Here is a 19,145-nt window from a genome sequence, read left to right as displayed (position 1 = left end):
TACAATTCACAAAGAAAGCCTAAGAGAAAATTCTGGAAACTGGCAGTGTCTCTGGTGTTGAATAGTAAGCAGGCAGCAAATTAATCATTAATTAATTCAGGGATGATTGTTTCGAAAGAGATGACTGGGGGAAAAAAAGGATTTAAAAGGGTTTGGGGGATGAAGCATGAATAGCAGGTTTTGAGAACACAATATTTTTTTTTACTACAAAAGATGAGATCATAAAGGTTGGGGAATGAGGCATAGGGAGTGGAGGCCGGGAGACAGAAAGGCAGCACCTAATACCTCATAGCTCATTCCGCAGTTCTTTGCTTGCTCAACTCCTTTCCTGTCTGTAGGTGTGTTTTGCACTTTTGCCTCTCAGCTATTTGTCTTTGTCCTCATCATCACCCTATGTGCTGCACAAACCTAGTGTCTCCCCTCAGCTGAGATCTAGGGAGAGAGGGAGGGTCAATGGCAGGACTGGAGCTAGCATAGAAACAGGAGGGTAACAATGGAATGTTTTTCTCACAGGCTTTTTTGGTTCTTGAATTCTTACAGAACCTAGATACATTTCTTCTTAGCTCACTTGCTGAACCCCTGCTATCATATAAAGAAGGGAGCAAAAGTAATAACACCATAGAAAATATGTTAATGAAACAGTAGGCTGTAAAATGAATTGCCGATCATAAATGGAAACGCTGTATTTGATGACAGAAAGTTCATGTATGATTTATTCCTTTACCCCAACCAAAGTTCTGCCACCATGTTAGCATTTAGTTTTTTGTCACTGGACTTTGACTGAGACTGGATCCTTGGAGGGTTTTGCATACCCACCATCTTTTAGGGCGTGAGGTAGCAACCATGGTTGAGAACATAAGTTTATGGAAGACTCGTGTTTCTCCTTCACTTGTTTCCATTGTTAAGGTCATTCTGCATGCTACTCAGAGTCTTCATATTGCTGTTGATCATCTTTTAGAGAACAGGAGGTAGAATGTGTGTTCAGATCATCTTTGGTTGACCCTGAGCAAACTGAAGAGTTTTGTTGGACCTCTCGTTCTGAATCCATACTAGTTAAATAAGTTAAATATGTGTCTTGTACAACACTTTGGCTAGAAGAAGGATGATAGTCTGGTTCTGCATTTTCTGACTGAGTGTCTATTGGGTTTTGGTCTCTACAGTCCATGCTTGCTAGCTTGATGTCTGATGTCAGCATATTGACCATTTGCATATCATTTCTTAGCATCATTTGGTCCTCCTGGAACTGCTTGTCTTGAAGTTGCCAGCTTAAGTCTTGTTGGATTGCACTGCTCTGGTTTAGGGCTTTCTTCTTCAATAGATCTTGGGATTCACAGTGTAGGAAGTTATGCATTTCAAATTGCCGTTCTTGTGCTTTCCAGTCTTTGTTTCTCCAGTCTTGACTTCTCCAATTTTGGGACTGCTGTACAAAATATTGTGAGTCTGAGGTTGACCAGCGTGGAGATTGCTCTCCTCTGTATTCAGCATCTTGGTATGGCCGCTTTGGAATATTTTCCTCTTGAGTTTGTGGTCCTTCAGCTTGACAAATTTTGGGCTGTCGTTGTGGGGATTTCTCCTCTTCAGCTTGTTGGCTATGAGTTTGCTTCTTTGGGGAGTTCTTTTTAGCTGGCTGATCCTTATTTTCTTTGTCTTTGGATAGTTGCTTTGGAGATCCCTCTCCTCTGGCCTGCTGATCTAGGAACTCTTCTGAGGTTTGACTATATTGGGATTTCTTACCTGTGAAATGCTTCTTTGAGAACAGCAAAGCTCTGACTTTTTGGTCTAGGGATTTCTTTCTTGGGTATTTCCCATGTTTTGTTTGCAGGCCTAAGGAGCTACTCCGTGAGGATTTTCCATGTTTGCTTCCATGGTCTGAGGAAGGCCTTGATGGGCATTTCCACTCTTGAGTCAATTCCATGACTTCAGATAGAATGTCTTGGTATATTATTTCTGAAAATTGCTGGCTTTCAGCTGGACTATTTTGTTCCGTAAGATCTGATGATGACTGGCATTCTGTACAAGGGAGCGTCATAGGATAGTATACTGAGTCTTCGTATAGAGTGTCTTCTGCCAGCTCTGAGGTTTTATGTATCAGATCAGGGGACCTTGTGATATGTGATGACGTGGATTGAGATTGCCTGTCTTGTGTAGGCATGGCCTGCAATAGAAGAGCTTTGGGTGGCTGGAGTTCAACTGGCAAAACACGGAAACTTGCTGCATTTGGGGATGGAAAAGCTTGCAGTGGCAAGTCCTGGCCCTGAATCTCTTGAGCTCGTTCTTTGGGGTTGTGTAAAACAATGTACTGTAGGTCTTTATCTGTCAGTTGTCTCGTTGTAGAGACTTGGTGAGTATTTACATTTTCTGGGGACCTTGCTTCTGATGTATAAGGTATAGGTTTTGGCTCAAGTTTTTCATCTGAGAATTTAACACGTGGAAAGATATTTTCCTGTTTTTCACTTGCAGAGAATGAAGCCCTTTCCTTCCATGGCTGTGGCCTGTCCTGGCTGGAAGGACTTCTTGAGTGTCTTAACTGGAAGAAAGCATAGCCTCCAAAGAAAACAGCTTTTGCTTCTGGTGGTATATCAAAACTAGAAAAGTCTTTCTGACGATAAAACTGTAGCTGAGCACCTTCTTCTGAGGTAGGTTGCTCATGACTTCTAGTAACATCCGAAGGCAGGAAAAACACAACCTACAAAACCAGGGAGGGAGGGGAATATTAACACAATAGGATCATCTTTGATGCTGCTTGCTTCTTGTAGTATCAAATTAGTTTTCATTCTGACTTAAGATAATGGGTAGAAAATAACACATGGACAAGGAATCAATCAAAAGTCCTACATTTACCATTGACTCCTTGGTGATCTATTGGACATTCATTGCCCCTTATTATGTCAAATGTTGAACAGGGCAATTTGGTTAAAATTGCCTTAGACAGGTGTGAATTAAAAATTGGCAGCTTGCTAGGAAGCTGAATAGAGAACCTTTCTGGGGAAAACAGCCAAGATGCTAGAATCTGACAACATGGAGAAGGCCAGATGATTGGAGAACAATTCTCACTAACCCAGGAGGAAACCAAAAGAAAAATAAAATTAGGAAGAGGAAGGAAAAGCACGGGTAAATGGCTGAAGCCCAACATGCTCAATGAGACCCGATCCATGCTGTGCTGGGTGCGCCGTGGAGATGGATGATTCAAGGTCGTGCCCAAGCTGTGGCTGCTGATAATGGGAGTTGGTGAGTCCTGGGCCCTTGGCAGGAGGACATGGTGCAGTGTGGAGTAGAGCCAAGGTAGAGAGCTTTATTGGCTCTCAGTGAGTGCTGGATTTGGTCCCGTCACATGGGAGGCTGACTAGAAGACGTCTTGGAGTAGGGCAGAGCCCAGCACCACAGTGGCATCAGTCAACTGCCCCTGGCCCAGAGAGGACTGGTGGGAGCAGCTTGGGCTGAACCACGCCACTGGTTGGGAATCAATAGCCAGGGATAAAATTGGTCCAACCCTGTGACATCCGCCACAGCACAGTGTAATGTGTTGAAGGCAGTCACAGGTTGACTGCCTCAGAGGGGAGGGGCCAACCTGCAGCGTCCCCCTCAGATATCAGCAAACTGGAGAGAGCAGCAAGCCCCCAGCCAGCACGCTTTAGAAAAACTGTAAGGAATACAGAGGCAGCCTGAGACCTCCTCCACACATCTGTCTGAGAGAAAACAGAAACATGACAAGAGCAAAAGATAAGACAAAATCTCCAGCTTCTGACCCTGGGAAAATAAGCCCAGGAGAGGTAAATACAGAAGAGAACCACTCCAGTGATCATGCAATGTTAGCCACAATATCAGCAGACATAAACAAATACATTTGTGACTTCATAGATGAATTTAAAACTGAAATTCTAACCCAAGTGAGACAAGAAATAAAAAGGTTAATTAAAGAAATGCTAAGCCCCTCTCAGGAAAACACAGAGGGAAAAAGGGAGGAACCCAGAAAAGGAAGAGAAACCTTTGGTGATGAATATAAACAAAATCTAGAATACATGAAACAGATCCAAAGAGACTACCAGGAAGCTAAAAACTTCATTGGAAGCTGGCAAAATGCCTTGACAGAAACAAAAGTTAACCTTTTGAAACTTGAGGAGAGATTTACAATGTGTGATTGTGAAAGAAAGACCTATTAAAAATAACAAGGAACCAAGAGATAACAATTCAAAGGCTAGAAGACGACAAGAGGATCTATAACTTAAGAATAAAAAATGTAAGTGAAGAAGCAGGAGTAACCACAAATGAATTACAAAGACTATTGACAGAAATAATTAAGAAAAACTTCCCAAGCATAGGAAAAATAAATGATATCCAGATAAATGAGACATACAGAACTCCAGCCAACTATAACCAAAACAGATCTACACCCAGACATATAATAATCAAGATTCCAGAAATCCACCACAAGAATAGAGTATTAAAAGTGGGCAGAGAAAAGAAGCAGATCACCTACAAAGGACAAATCATCGAAAAAATGACAGACTTATCAACACAAACTATTAAATCGATTAGAGCCTGGGGAGAAATAGTCTAAGCCCTGAAAGAAAATAACCTCCAACCAAGATTAATGTACCCTGAAAAATCTCTCTTTCAAAATTAATGGAGAAACAAGATGTTTCCAAGACAAAGAGGAACTGTGGGAGTTCATAGCCACCAACCCAACCCTACAGAAAATACTGAAGAAAATTCCAGAGAGAGAGAGAGACAGAGAGGAAAAAAATACCAGGATTCCATCAACAGTGGCAGAGAGGCCTCAGTGAACAAGGAAGACAGTGGAATGAAGGAGAAAAATGGACAAACAATAGCAGAAAAATAGAATAGCAGAGTTTAGGCAGAGAAGGTGGGCTATAATTTTTAACATAGATAGCATAGATACACTAACAAAAAGAAACACAAGCAGAGTGGATTAGGAGGCAGGATCCATCAAGGTCCTCTGAATAGGAAATATATTCAACCTGAAAGAAAGTTAATAAACTGAAAGTCAAAGATGGGAAAACGAAGCTGAGAAACAGGAAACCAGAGAGAAATAGGGACAACTCATCCAGCAGCTGCAGATAGGTTGGAAAGTTATGACACTTTTGTGCAGTGTAGAACTACAAGATAGAAGTAAGGAAAACTTTGTGGCTTTAGTAAGTAAAAGAGTACAGATCAAGATCAAGCTCAGAGGTAAAAAAGTTCAGCACTACTCAGATAGATAATGGGTTGCCCCCTTAATCTAAAAACTAAAGGAGTTAGTGGGACCCAAAATATACAAAGTATCCTGAGGAAGGGAAAGTTGAGGAATTGCCTAAAAAAGGTAGGCAGAGGACATTGTTAATAATGTTATCAGGGTTTAAAAGCCACAGCAATCTTATCACTCTGCTTAGTTCGATTTTATTTTGTTCAGGTCAGTTTACTCATTCTAGATTTGAGGGAATAGATAGCTATCCGCAAAATAGCAAGCTATACCACAGTAACTATCCTTTGTTTCCTATTAACTTAAACCGAAGCCCTGTATTACTTACATTGTCTTACTATGACTGATCTTATTTGAAGCTGTTTTGTTAAACTGCTATTTTGCCTTGACTGATCTTTTTCGAATTTGGCATGCTTGATAATATCAAGTCTAAGAGTAGAGGCAACCACTCTGAAGATGACATGATGTAATAACATACCCATTCTGGTTTGATTATTAATGCTTTTGAAGTCTTACAATGTTTCCAAAGTTGTGTTTTTATTAAAATAGCAATGTAATGCTATGTTCAGTTATTATATGTCTGATGATGTGGACAACTCCATTGAAAATAACAGAAAGCACAGTAATACTGTAGGTCACCTCATAATGTGGTTTTATATGTCTTTTTCATTTCATGTTTTTCTAAGAATTTTTTTGTCTTGTTATGATCTGTTTTTCCCTATAATACAGAAAGGGTATATAACATGTACCGGTTCACACATGGGAGAATTTCTACACACTTTACAGGAACAGATTATATAATGAATGATATAACAAACAGATACTCTGAAGAAGAAGAGACACTAAGAAACCCAGTGCTAATTCTGTAAGATTATGATACAAAATCTAGCAAAAATATTATTCACTCTTCAGAGTGATATTAGTTTAGTCTCTTACATTCAATTTCAGCATATGTAAAGATAAGGACAGCTACCTTATACATTGTGATTGCCTACCCTCCTAATTGTTTTCACACATATTTTATCTCCCTTAGAGATATGTGTGTGAGGATACTTAGTATACTGGGGAAATGTCTGGGTTTTCACTTGTCTTCCAATTTTTGTTTTATTAGAATTATAACATTAATTTCTGAGATACTGGGAGGCACGAATTATAATTTCTCTCATAGTTCAAGCTCTTAATTGCTATGATTTAAAATTTCTTCCTTCTTAATGATACCTAAGCTGTTATTAGGTGGTAGACAATGATCATCAAAATCATCTCACATAATTATTTCAAATTGCTCTGAGTTATCATCCTGGTTTTATAGTAGAGGGAACTGGAACAGAGTTGTCAACTTATAGGCTATGATTCATACATTGAAGTTGAGTCCCAGGTCCTGAGCTTTCCTCTCTGATTAATGCCTTATAATAACTACCAGAGTACCTTTGCACAGTGGTTATGACTGGAGATAATAAGAGCTGGTGCTCTTAAGCAGAGTGGTTGACAGATTTCTTAGGAAATACTAAGAGTTCTCTTTCCCTTTCCTTATCCTGCAATCCAAGGTCCTGTGATGCTGCCCTTGAATCCCCTGTTGCATTTTTTCTGTGCTGTAATAGATTAAAAACCCTACTCATTGTGCTCTGTTGAATAACGATTTAGTGTAATTTATTTCCAAATTCTTCCTAAGGGCTTGACAGGGCTTTGTACACTTCTGTAGTTTAATTATAACATACAGATAACAGAGGGCAGTAATACTGGAGATACACAGAGGAAACCAATTAAAAACACAGGTAATTGGAAAAAAGGAAGAGGGATACATCCTGATGCCAAAATTAATATGAAATAAGAGACTTAAAGATCAAACAAAACATTGACATATGAGTTTATATTACAGATAACATAATAAAGACATAAGCATGTAGTGAAAAATTATAAAGTAAGTACTCATTTGTGATAGAAAAAATCTCTGCAAAAGATAGTAAGTTTACTCTGTGTAAAACTTCTTGATAATGCTATATATTGGGGTAAAAAATTCAACTTTTTTTTTTGTCTTTTTCATTTTTATCGGTACCGGGGATCGAACTCACGACCGCCTGCTTGCAAGGCAGGTGCTTATGCTGCTGAGCTAAATCCAGAATTCAACTTTTTAACCTTGAGATCAGGAACAAAATAAGTATGGTGTACTCAGCACCCCTGTGAAATATTGTGTTGGAAAATACACTTTGAATTAAAGTTAGAAAAATAAGACCTAAAGTTTGGAAGTAAAAGTCTCTATTCACAGATGAAATAGTTGTCTATTTAGAAATTCTAGGGAATTTATAATAAATGTATGAAAACTAACAAGTGTTTGGGTTGGGACCTGCCCAGGTGATTACGGGGGCACACTTCTGGGGATGTCTGCATACATGAAATATATACAGTCATTATCTTGGATACTATATCTGGTTCCTCACTCGTTCCTCTGTGGTGCTGCTACCCTATTCTGATTTCTGGCTCTTGTGAACTACACTGCAGGTTTTCTGTGCTCTGCCACCATGATGTTCTTGCCTTGGAGCTTTCCAGCCATGTAGTGATTAGTCTCCTGAAAACTTTAAGCTAAATTAAGTCTCTCTCCCTTTAAATTGTGGGTGTCAGGTATTATGTTCCAGTAAGCAGAATGCTTACTAATACAGAGTACCGGCACTGGACAAATGGATCAATGTTGTGATAGTATCTGACCATATGTTCAGAAGGTTTGGAACTGGTTTGTGGAAACTGTAAATATTTAAGAGATGTGGTCTAAAGAAGTCATATAACACAGCTTCTTCGCTATACAAGGAGCTCAGCAGATTGGAATGGTGATGATAACATGGACAATAAAGACCAGGCTCAGGCAGTTTCAGATGGAAGCAAGGACTCTATTGGCAATTGGACTAGAGGACCTATGTGCTAGTCTGGAAGAAAATTTGTCTACGTGTGACTTATGTTCTAAGACTTTGCAGGAGGCGGACATTAAGGTTGGTAGCTTGATCTGGTTGAGGAAAGTTCAAGACAGCCCAACATTAAGCCTGCAGAAAATATACTAGCAGTTACTTTTAGCCAAGTTAGTAGCGAGAATGGAGGTGGTGGTGGGGACAGAACAAAAGATCTTAAACTTTTGACCAGTAGGTACAATGGGTAAAGCTGGGGCTAAAGTAGTACTCAAGAGATTAGTACCACCAAAATGGAACTTAGTACTGTGTATAGGGATAAGAACAAAGCTATCTAGAGTATCTTAATAATCAGCAACACCCATCACAAAGGTGAAAAAGTGTTAGCCATTCAATTGAGAAGACAAGCCCATGGGACCAAAGCTTGAGAAGGAATGCCTTGGGAGTTGGTTTCCTATAACTCACGTCACTGTATACAGGAATTATGAGACTCAGAGGTTGCTTCAGCCATGGTTCAAGAGGGCCTGGGAGTCATTGACATGAAGCTGGCTATATTGGTATAGGAAATTCAAGAGTTGCAGAGCCAGGGAGACTTTCACACAGACTTCAAAGGAATGATTCTCCAGCTATACGAAAGAAGATAGTGTATAAATGTAGATGTTCTGCTCAGTGGGATAAAATAAAGTATCCCAAAGAACCCTTTAAATAAGTGGTCATTTTCAACAAATTTGGCAAGGTAATAGGTCAATAAATGGCATGAAAACAACTGGATATCTCCAGAAGGGTACTGCATTGATTGAAACCTTACCTCATAACTACACAAAAGTTAACTTGAAATGCATCGTAAACCAAGAGGTAAGAGCTAAAGCCTATAATATTGCTATACAAAGCTACAGAAGAAAATTTTTATTATCTTTAGGATTTGGGAAAAATTTCATTAAGAGCACAAAAAATCCCTAAAAATAAATTGATCTTAATCATATTTGTTACTTGAAATAAATTGTTAAGAAAACGAAGAAGGGTTAGCAAGAGTCAACAAATGGAACTACATCAAATTAAAAAGCTTCTGCATAGCCAAGAAATAATCAATAGTGTAAAAAGCCTGGAGATTGGGAGATCTTTGCCATCTGCTGTTTCCATAGAGGATTAATATAAAAATATATATAAAGAATTAAAAACAAAAAAAGCAGATAACCTAATTAACTAATGGGCAAATGCATTGAACGGACACTTCTCTGAAGAAGTAGAAATGGCAGATAAATATATGACACAATTTTAGCAGTTAGGGAAATGCAGATCTAACTGCATTGAGAATCCAGCTCATCCTAGTCAGAATGGTTATCATCTAAAATACAAAAAACAATAAATGCTGGTGAGAATGTAGATTCAGAGAAACCTCTTTATTCTGTGTGCTGGGGGATATACACTAGCAGAGTCACTCTGAACATCAGCATGGAGGTTCCTCAAAAAATTTAACCCAGCAATACCATTTCTTGTTTTATTCCCTATGGAAATAAAAACAAAAAATTGTAGTGATACTTGCATACCCCTGTATCTTGTAGAGGTCACAAACAGCTAAGCTGTAAAAACAGACTATTTGCCTGTAAACAGATGAATGAATAAAGAAAGGTGGTACTAATTAGCCATAAAGTAGAACAAAAATGTATCATTTGCAGGGAAGAGTGGGACTGGAAGCCTTTTGCTAAGTGAAATAAACCAGACTCAGAAAGTCAAGCATTATTTTCCTTCCCTCATATGTGGAGTCTAAAAGCAGTTAGAGTTGAGGAAATGAATTCGGGGAGATGGGGGTATGAAGGGAAGGGAGTGGTGAGTCAAAATATGTCATGTGTATGCACCAATATAACAAAACCAAACTCAGTTTCTGTGTAACTCATATGCACTAGCAACCTTAAAAAAGAAAAAAAGAAAACGAAAGACCAGCAGTGGGTTGACGAAAATGGTAACAATCTACATATCTGAAAAACAGGACTTGGACTAAGAAACAGTCAAAATTAAACTCTCATAACTCAATAAGAAGATAAATAATCCAGCTGGGTGTGGTGGCTCACATCCATAATCTCAGCACTCTAGGAGGTTGAGGCAAGAGAATCACACATTCTAGCTCAACATGGGCAACTTAGCTACTTAGTGAGACCCTGTCTCAAAAGAAAAAAGTCAGAAAGGCTGGGAATATTGATCAGTGTGAGAGTCCTGGGTACCACCCCTAGGACCACAAGAAAGGGAAGTGGGAAAATGGAGTTATCAAGTCGGTTAAAGATTTGAATAGAGACATCCCCGAAGAAAATACCCAAATGGATGGTAAATTTAAGCTTTAGTCTCACTGTTGATAGTCAGTAGGGTCATGTAAATTGAAACTGTATGATAAAATACAGCCACCCACTCATAGAATTGCTAAGTAACACAACTGGTAGTGTCAAGGGTCCTTGATGATAGGGAGCAACTCTACCTCTCATAACCTGCCAATCAGAATGGAAACTGGGACAGTTACTTAAAGCCATTATTAGATGCTTTCTTATAAACATCCGTTTGCTACATAATCTTGCAATCAAATCTTGGGCATGACACTGAGAGAATTTAAGTCATACTTTTCTGTGTAGATGTGAATGCAAATGTCTTAGCAACTTATCATTGAGAACTTTAAGCTATTAAAATATTCATGAAGAGGTAAACACATAGGAACTGTGGGGTGCTTGTGCATAAAGGGAATGGGTTTTGATAGATGCAACAGCAGAGGTGAATCTCAAAAACAGATTTTTGTAAAAGAAGCAGGATATAGAAAGCTCTTATTTGTGATTAGATGTCCACAGAATTTGGGAAAGTGAGGCCTAATATAGGTAAGCAATACACTGACTGTGAAAATTCAGAAGATGAACCTTTTTGCACTGATAAGCACACCCTGTCTCTTGGTACAGAGGTGTTTGAAATTTGTCAAGGCTAAGTGAATGGTAGACTTAAAATGGGTGCATGTTATTGTTAGTAAATTATACTTCTCTAAAGTGTATCTTTAAAAACTCAAAACAACATCCCTCCAAACCACAGAGCCTGGGAAGATACTGTAATTTAGAGGGAAGAGCCTGGAGCTCTGTTGTCTGAGTCAGAATCCTCGTGCTTTACAACACTAGCAAGTTGGTTTAAACTCTGCATGTTTGTGTCTTTACACGGAACCTAACAGCGTTACCATATTGGCATCAAGCTGGTTCTCCATGACCAGAACCATGTGTGGCACAGTGCGCATCGGTGAAGTAACAACAGTAGTGTTTACTGGGAGTCGTACTCAGCCCCACTGTCAGTGCTATGTTCTCCTCTTCCTCTCGGGTGAGGAAAGCAGCTCATGCTCTACTGACCACCCGGAACAAGCTCTTCCCATCACAGTAAATCTGATGTGTTATACATTTTTGCAGGGAGATAAGACCTATGTCTGAATGAAGGCGGCCAAGCACAGCTTAAGGGTCAAGATGGAAAAGCACAGTTGTGCTAAAGGCTGGGGTTGGGCTTCCTTCCCTGATCAGCTCCCTGTGACTTAGCTCAGCACTGTCACATACTATTCTGTCCACAGACAGACCAGAAGTCTCATCGGAGTACCCTCAAGCAATCCATCCTTGCAACATCGAATGTACCTCATCTGACTGTATCCAGGATGTGCTTCTGAAGCATATGATAGTCACAGAGATGCTGAACTCCACGATACTGATGATGAACAAGATCGACAAGAGTCCCTGCACATGGGAAGGAGAAATGAAATGAAAGTGATTTCATCTTCAGGATAAAAGCCATGGAGTTATTACACTATACCATCAAATCTGGGAAAACTTGTATTCTTGCATGAGTTTCCTGTGTTTCTCAGAAGGCAGGGGTGATGAGCTCTAATGTTCATGGGGCTGAGACAGTGCCTGGAGTGCGAGGAGTGGTGTTCAGAGGAGGCAGTCCATCATGGCCATGTGGGAACAGGAGCACCAGGATACCCAATTTCATTTTATTATTTCCTGGGGGAAGCTGGTATACCTATTTTTTTAAGTGAAAATTTCTAGCTTCCTCACTCAGAACGTGTCTGCAGGTTAGATGTGGTCTGCAGTTTTCCAAGCTGCATACTCTGTTAAGGTGAGGTTTAGACAAGACACAGCATGGCGTGGCATGGTATCCAAAAAGCTTAAACTCTGGAGACAGATCAAGCTGGGCTCCACTGGATGCAATGTCACACTTAACCTTGGGCAGGTGACTATTTCTGCATCTTGTTCCCTTGCCATTTATCCAAAAGTGATGACAGTCACCACTGGTTGAAGAAACCAAAATGTCTAAAGACTGCTGTATGCAATTTACTAGCTTCAGTTCTTGAGCAACGGAGACCTGGTATGGGTCTCTATGGAGCTTACCTCATAGTAAAGGAGGCGGACAGTAACAAATAATTATTCACCTAAATAAATTGTGATATCTTCTAGGAAGAAATATTAAGAGTTGTGCCCCATGATAGCGGGAGGATCTGACTGAGCCTAGAGGTGAATACAGAGGGGTTAAATTGAGTGGTATTGACCTAACCTTTTAAGTACAAAGGTGAAGATGGGTCAGTCAGAGAGGAGAGAACCAGAGAGCCCTGGGCTGGAAGCCTTCAAGGCAGATTCCATGTCAGGGAGGGAAGGGGTTCCGGGAAATGGAACAGTGGAGTTAGTATTAGCGGTAGGTGGGGTATGTGCTGGAGGTTTGGGGAGTCTTTTGAACCTGTGTTTAACAGCATCAAATCAAGGTCACAAACGTTTATGAGACAAATCTAGGATTTAAATCCAAAGATTATGGTTCCTGCACTTTCTTCACCATTATCCCACAATGTGCTTCTCTGTGTTCATTTCAAATGTCAACAGAGCTTCAGTTATTAGAATAAAAATTATTGCAGCAGGCTGGGTGAGGTATTACAGTCTTGTAAATCCAGCACTTGGGAGGCTGAGGTGGGAGGATCACTGTGAGTTCGGGGCCAGCCTGGACTATATAAACACAGGCCAACCCGAACTACATAGTGGGACCCTGTGTCACAAAAAACAAAAAAAAATTAGTGCACCATTGTGTTCTGGATGCTGTTCAGATACTATTATGCAAATTCCTTGTACAAAATAGGATCACTTACGAGGAAAAGTGTTCTGCCTATAATACATGGTGAGATAAGGAGAAGCTTCTGGCAGAATTTGTGTGCTTCTGTGTAGTTGATGATGATGAGAATTATCCCAGTGGCTGCTGCCAGGGAGCTGATGATGTTCATGGTTGTGACACACCGCCTCTGGAAAATTGGTTGTAAACATTGTCGAATGAATTAAGACTGAACCAAACAGAAAATGCCTTGTAATAAATTCTTAGTGCTCCATTAAGCTACTAAGATAGAAAGGTTAAGTGCTGATTCCTTAAAGTCAGAAAACAAACTAAGATTCAGAGTGGCCCAAGAATACTCAGTGGTGATGCTAAAGAAAATGTTTATTTCTAATTAGTAAATCCTCTCAGGGTCTGTATCTGGTGTGGTGTGTTAGAAATATCAATGGAAATTATAAATTTTTAATTATAAAATTTTTGAGTCCTGGTTTCACTAGAACTTTGTGCCAATTATCGCTTAGAATTTCAATTTCTAACTTTAAAAATGAGAATAACATTACTGTAGCATAGTATTAATTTATTTCATAATTATTTAGTATGCCCCAAATATGTGCCAGGCGCTGCATTAGGTTCCAGAGATAAAACAGCAGCAGCAACAATAAAACAATAAAACAGCAACAACAATAACAGCAACATAGATGAGCAGGAAATTAACCTCCTGCTGTTCTGTGATTTTGTACTTGTTCCTTGGAGGATTCAAACAGTAACCAGCAGAACTGCTGACATGTGTGAAGATACTAAAGGATTAGAATGGGCTTATAAGGCATCCTTTATTGGTCTCAGGCTCTCCACAGGGAAGCCATAGAGTTCAGATTTTCCATTATCTTTAGGAGAAAGAGCACATATGTCTGGGTTCTTTCAGAAGAAGAGGGCCACTTCATTCTTTTCCTCATATCCATTCCTAGCAGTGACTTGCTCTTTAAAGGAAAAACATACAACTCCACCCCCAGTGTCTCAAGTCAGCAGATATTTGCTGTGGGTTACATGTGTTGTGGCAGGAAATGACACAGTATGTTTAGTCAGCCCATCCTTCCCGGAGTGCCCTGGCTGAGTGTAGCAGCATCTGGAGATGTACTTGTGACTTAGTGTTTTCCTGAAACTGAAATCTACACTGCAAGCATTTTAGCCGATGTTGTCTTGACTCTCATAAGACACCTTCTGGGTTAAGGTCCCGGAGGGGTAGTCCTTGTATCTAGTGTGCCTTTCAGAGAACTCGCCCCACCTGCTCTGCCTCTGCTCCTATTACAGATCTGTGATTTAAGGAAGGACACTTTTTACCCCTGTTTTACAGGTGCATGGGCTTCAGGAGTCAGTGGCTATGAGCAATTCCACAGCTGTGGGTGAGCCACTGTGGAAATCCAAGGGTTCTGACAGCCAGGTCAGCACCCCCTATCCATAGCCCCTACTCACCCCACTGTCATGGCTCTCAGTAAGAGATGCATTTGCCTTGACCTTAGTCTATTTTTCATTTGAGCATGGAAGTCCACACAGAAAGAACAGCATTCTGTTATCGGTATTTATTTTCACAATGGAGTCAGGGCATTCACCCCTCAAAAATTGTCTATGGCTTGTAATACTTATAAGAGGGAATGGACAGGGGACTTATCCAAAACAGAGTGGAGATGGCTTTGAGAGAAGGCCCACATCTCCAGGATTTACACAAGATCAGAGTAGTCAGGAGGGAGTAGGACCACGAAAGTATCATCATGTCTTTTTATAACCAGTGTCAGATGAAGCTCTCAGAGTGACTTCTGGGAGTAGGGGCTGTTCCCATCATGATGACATAGCCATGGGAGGTGGTCCTGACCCAGAGCTCTGTGGCACCAGTACCCACACCTTTTTCCTCTTTGGGCTGGCCTCAAAGTGCAGCCACTGCTGGGACTTAGGGAATGGCGTTAGCATTGGGAGCAGAGTTACTGGCTTCTTGAGACTAATTTTGGTTGGAACACGGTTTCTGAACCTTGGCACGATAGATATTTTTGGTCAGATACTTTCGTTATGGAAGTGGTAGGAGGCTTTCTTGTGCATTTTGCATGCTCAGAAACATCCCCGGCTTTATCCCACTAGACGCTGATATCACCTAGCTATGACAGTCATAGACCTTGGTCATAGTTCTCTGGGAGAGGGGGGAAGAGGATACAGCTCAGAGATAGTGTCCTTGTCTAGCATATGTAGAGTCCTGGTTGGTATCCAGTAACACACACGCACACGCACACACACACACACACACACACACACACACACACACTTAGATGTAGAATGGTTTCTGATCGGAAGTTAAGCAACTGTTTTTAGTTACTCACTAGGGAAATAGGAGAAGGTGTGAGAAGGTAGGGCTGAGAGTGGCATGGGCAAACAGGAATCTGGCCTACAAATCTGATATGTATTTCCTGAGAGATACCTTAGGATCAAAGGCTTCACACGTAAAGATGATGCAGAGCAAGTATTTACATTTGCAAGTAGGAGATTACAAATTACACAGAAGTCACAAAAGGGACTTACCAGTGTTTTTGAGTTTTTATCCTTTACTGTGAGGCATCCTGTGACAATAAACTGTGAAAATGACAAGAGACAGAAGTTAACAGGTGTATGTGCTTCGCTGTGTTGCAATGAAATCTCCATTCAGTCCCGCAAGTAGTTTTCTGAGTTACAAGAAAAAAACAGTAAATAAAACTCAGCACTTTGGACTCTTGGTGAGTGTGTGACCAGCTCTGCAGGGTCTACCCTTAAATATATGGCACAAGATGAGGAACTGAAGCTCTGGGACTGGGTAGAAATAGCTCTGCTGAAAATAGTATTCATGGCTCTGTTATTACTCTAATGGCACAATTTTCTCTAGGCTGAGATGGGAGTTAAAATAATCTTAAAGTCTTAAGCTATGAGTCTGTGATTCAAGAGCACCAGATAGATGTGTTTAAGACCTTGCCCACTGCCTTTCCTTATTTGCAAAGATGAAAGTAGGATATTTGCTCGTTGACTCTCTTGGATGGGTGGTGAGAAGCAAGTGATGTAGCCACCATGGAAGGATCCTGGAGCCACCACACTCTGTGCTCCCAGGAGCTGTGGCAGCTACTGGATGAGGAAGGCAGTAACCAAGCTGAGTCATTGTTGCTGCCCTTTGGCCTCCTGGCTGGGGGGCGGGAGCCATTTGTACAGAATTCACCTTCCTGGGACTTGGCTCAGCTCACAGCATTCTCCATGGTCACCTCTCGAAGGTTCCTAAGGGAGGATACTTACGATGATGGGTCCCCAAAGTGGATAGGCGGAGAGCACGATGAAGGTAAAGGCTTGGGAGAACACAAAGGAATTGACTGCAAGTATAATCCCGAGGCTAACAATGACCAGCGCCAGCAGGATCTGGACAGCCTGTGAGGAGGAGAGGAACATCCGGTCACCGCAGGCAGCTCCGCTGTGCACCTTCCCTCCCTTGAAGTCCTCCTCCCGCAGCCAGGTGGCCCTCCTCCCGCAGCCAGATGGCCCCCCAGATGGTCCTTCTTCCCATTCAGTTCTGCCCGAGACCCCTGGATCTAAGTCTTTTGCTCCTGTCCTTTACTTCCTGTGCTCCCTGGTCTTGCCAGTCTCTCTTCTGACAGACATCCTTAGCTACATGTGTGGACTGGAAACTAAGGATGAAGGTTATTGATACATGTTAGATACACAATGATCGCATACATCATACAGAATGTGTGCCTGTTCATGCTGTATCTTGCTTCTTTTTCCCATTCCTTTCCCCTTCCTTCAACCTCCTCTTCCCCTCCTTATTTACAAAAGCTTTATTTTCATTTTTTCCCTTTCTTGTCCTTCCTTTCCCCCTCCCCCTTCCTAGTTCTTTCCATTAGAAGATTTTCTAGCAGCCCAAATGCCTGTACACTGATGAATGGGGAAAGAAGATGTGATGTGAGAACTACTCAGTCATAAAGAAAAGCAAACTTGAGACGTTGGTAGGTACAGGGATGCACTTCGAGAACATGCTTTTACGTGAAATAAATCAGACTCACGTGTGTAAACACTGGATGGTTTCTCTAGTGTGAGAATCTGAAAGTGTAAGTAAGAAAGGAAACAGACTGAGCACCTTCTCAGGGGCGGAGATTGCAAACTTCACTTCCTGCTTCCCCAGCTGCAGCTGGAGCTCTCTCTATTAAACTGCACAGCATTTGCAGACAGCGTGGGCGCATCCTCCCACATACTTTGCTTTTAAATTTTTATTTATAATTGTTTTACTAGTAAGTGTTTGAGACACACAGTAAACACATCCATCGTGAGGAGCCAGGTCGTACATGCTGGGCGCTTTGGTGCTTGTGACCTCCTCTCCCTGGCCTGCCCCGCTCCCCGCTGGCTCCCCTCTCTCTGGCCCTGCACTGTGTGCCGGCCGGGGTCCTTGGACCGCATCGCCTGGTGCGCAGCGACCAGATCCTAGCATTGCCTGGGGCACAGCGGCAGGAAAGAAGCCTGCACTTTGGGTACAGATGCAATCCAGCGGAATTTGGGTGAGGGAGGACACAGACTTGAAGGCCCAACTGGGGCGAGCTTTTGCGTTGGGCTCCTTTAGGTTCTGCGATGTTCGCAAAGACTGCGCAGGGGAAAAGCTGGGGTGCAGGCCTTGCTTTCACCTCCCCTTCCTCCAACTTCCAGACTCCACACAGCCCCGCATGGGTGGGTGGACATTCGCACCTCGGGGTGGGGCCTGGGTGCACCTCCGCCCTGCCAACTGGAAGTGGGACCCGGGCTACCATGGGCTCCTCTGCTGGTGACCCAGTATGCCTGCCGCAGCAAGTGGCATAGAAGCCTTCCATGGCCCAGGGGACATTGCAGGTGAGAGGTGAGAGGAGAATCCACTCCCTCCCTGGAAGGCTCTGCACAACTTCTCCACTTCTCCGCAGAGAAGGATAGGAAAGGACTTGGCTCCCCTCCCTGAAGTCCGCGGCCTGGGTGCTTACCCCCAAAACTTCTGGTTCCCCACGCAGGACCTCTAGCAGAGCGTTGTGGGGGGCGTAAGGGAAACCGGCCAGCACAGGCGCGCCCGGGGGCACCGCGGCCACGTGGATGACCTGTTTCTTCTGGACCGGGGACTGCATGGCTTGTGGCAGAGCGCTCAGGAGGAGGATGGAGGGGACGCTGCCGCGGCCAAAACCATGGTCCCAGTCTCCGCAGTGTCACATGGGGTCTTTCGCAGCGCCCTTCCTGGGTGTTTTGCAGCACTAGAACTCCAGAACCTCAGCCATTGAGTCATAGAACCTAGAAGTTCTAGAGCACCCCCACCTGCTCTGCGGGGAAGGCAGTGCTGACGCAGTGTATGGACATAAATCAGCACCAAACATCTGAATCTGCCACAAGTTCAATTTCACCATACCATTGTTATAGGCCTTGGAAGGTTTTCATCCAGGGGCTCTTTTGGGTGCTACAGCCATGATGACTTTTGTACGTGTGAAAAACCTACACGTGCATTTCTTTGGTTCACTTTTCTCCTAGGTGGGACCCAAGTGCTGGTCTCAGGGAGCAGTATCAGGGACTCATTTATTAGGTAGGCTGTGTTGGTTTCCCTGATACAGTCATAAAGTTGAGACCATGTCTATATGTAGTTTTATTGGTCTACAATTTGGATGGGGGAGCATCACAGTGAATTATAGTTATTGAATCTAAGTATTTAAGCATAAAGTCACTAAATAGGACAGAAGTGAGTCACATATTTTTAAAGCACTTAAAAATGCTCTTCAAGTTCTTCATGTCTGCATGCAAACAATTTGAGTGTGAAGGTGATTGGGAAGTAGGGACGGAGAGCCTCACGGTTCTCTTCTGACGCAGTAGCACCCAAAAAAGGTAATGAAGTTCAGGGCCATTCTGGGAAAGTGAACGATATAATTTTACTGATCTGTGCTTTTGGGAAATTATTTTCAAGAGCAATA

The 19,145-nt window shown here is 42.1% G+C and overlaps 1 protein-coding gene across 1 annotated transcript; it reads right to left on the bottom strand.

Moving 5' to 3' along the window:
• Positions 1 to 665: 665 nt before the first annotated feature.
• Ms4a14 (membrane spanning 4-domains A14) lies at positions 666 to 19,056 on the bottom strand. The gene is made up of 6 exons (XM_005001999.3): positions 18,180 to 19,056; positions 16,480 to 16,608; positions 15,745 to 15,795; positions 13,226 to 13,375; positions 11,730 to 11,828; positions 666 to 2,686 (listed from the first exon to the last, which is right to left on the bottom strand). Exons 1-6 carry the CDS (start codon positions 18,315 to 18,317, stop codon positions 920 to 922), a joined length of 2,334 nt encoding a protein of 777 aa, XP_005002056.2. The 5' UTR covers positions 18,318 to 19,056; the 3' UTR covers positions 666 to 919.
• Positions 19,057 to 19,145: the final 89 nt, after the last annotated feature.

Source organism: Cavia porcellus, unplaced genomic scaffold (assembly GCF_034190915.1).
Source record: "Cavia porcellus strain 051 isolate PalLab524CR breed Dunkin Hartley unplaced genomic scaffold, mCavPor4.1 scaffold_17, whole genome shotgun sequence".
NCBI lineage: Eukaryota > Metazoa > Chordata > Mammalia > Rodentia > Caviidae > Cavia > Cavia porcellus.
This window is presented reverse-complemented; position numbering and strand designations above follow the sequence as displayed.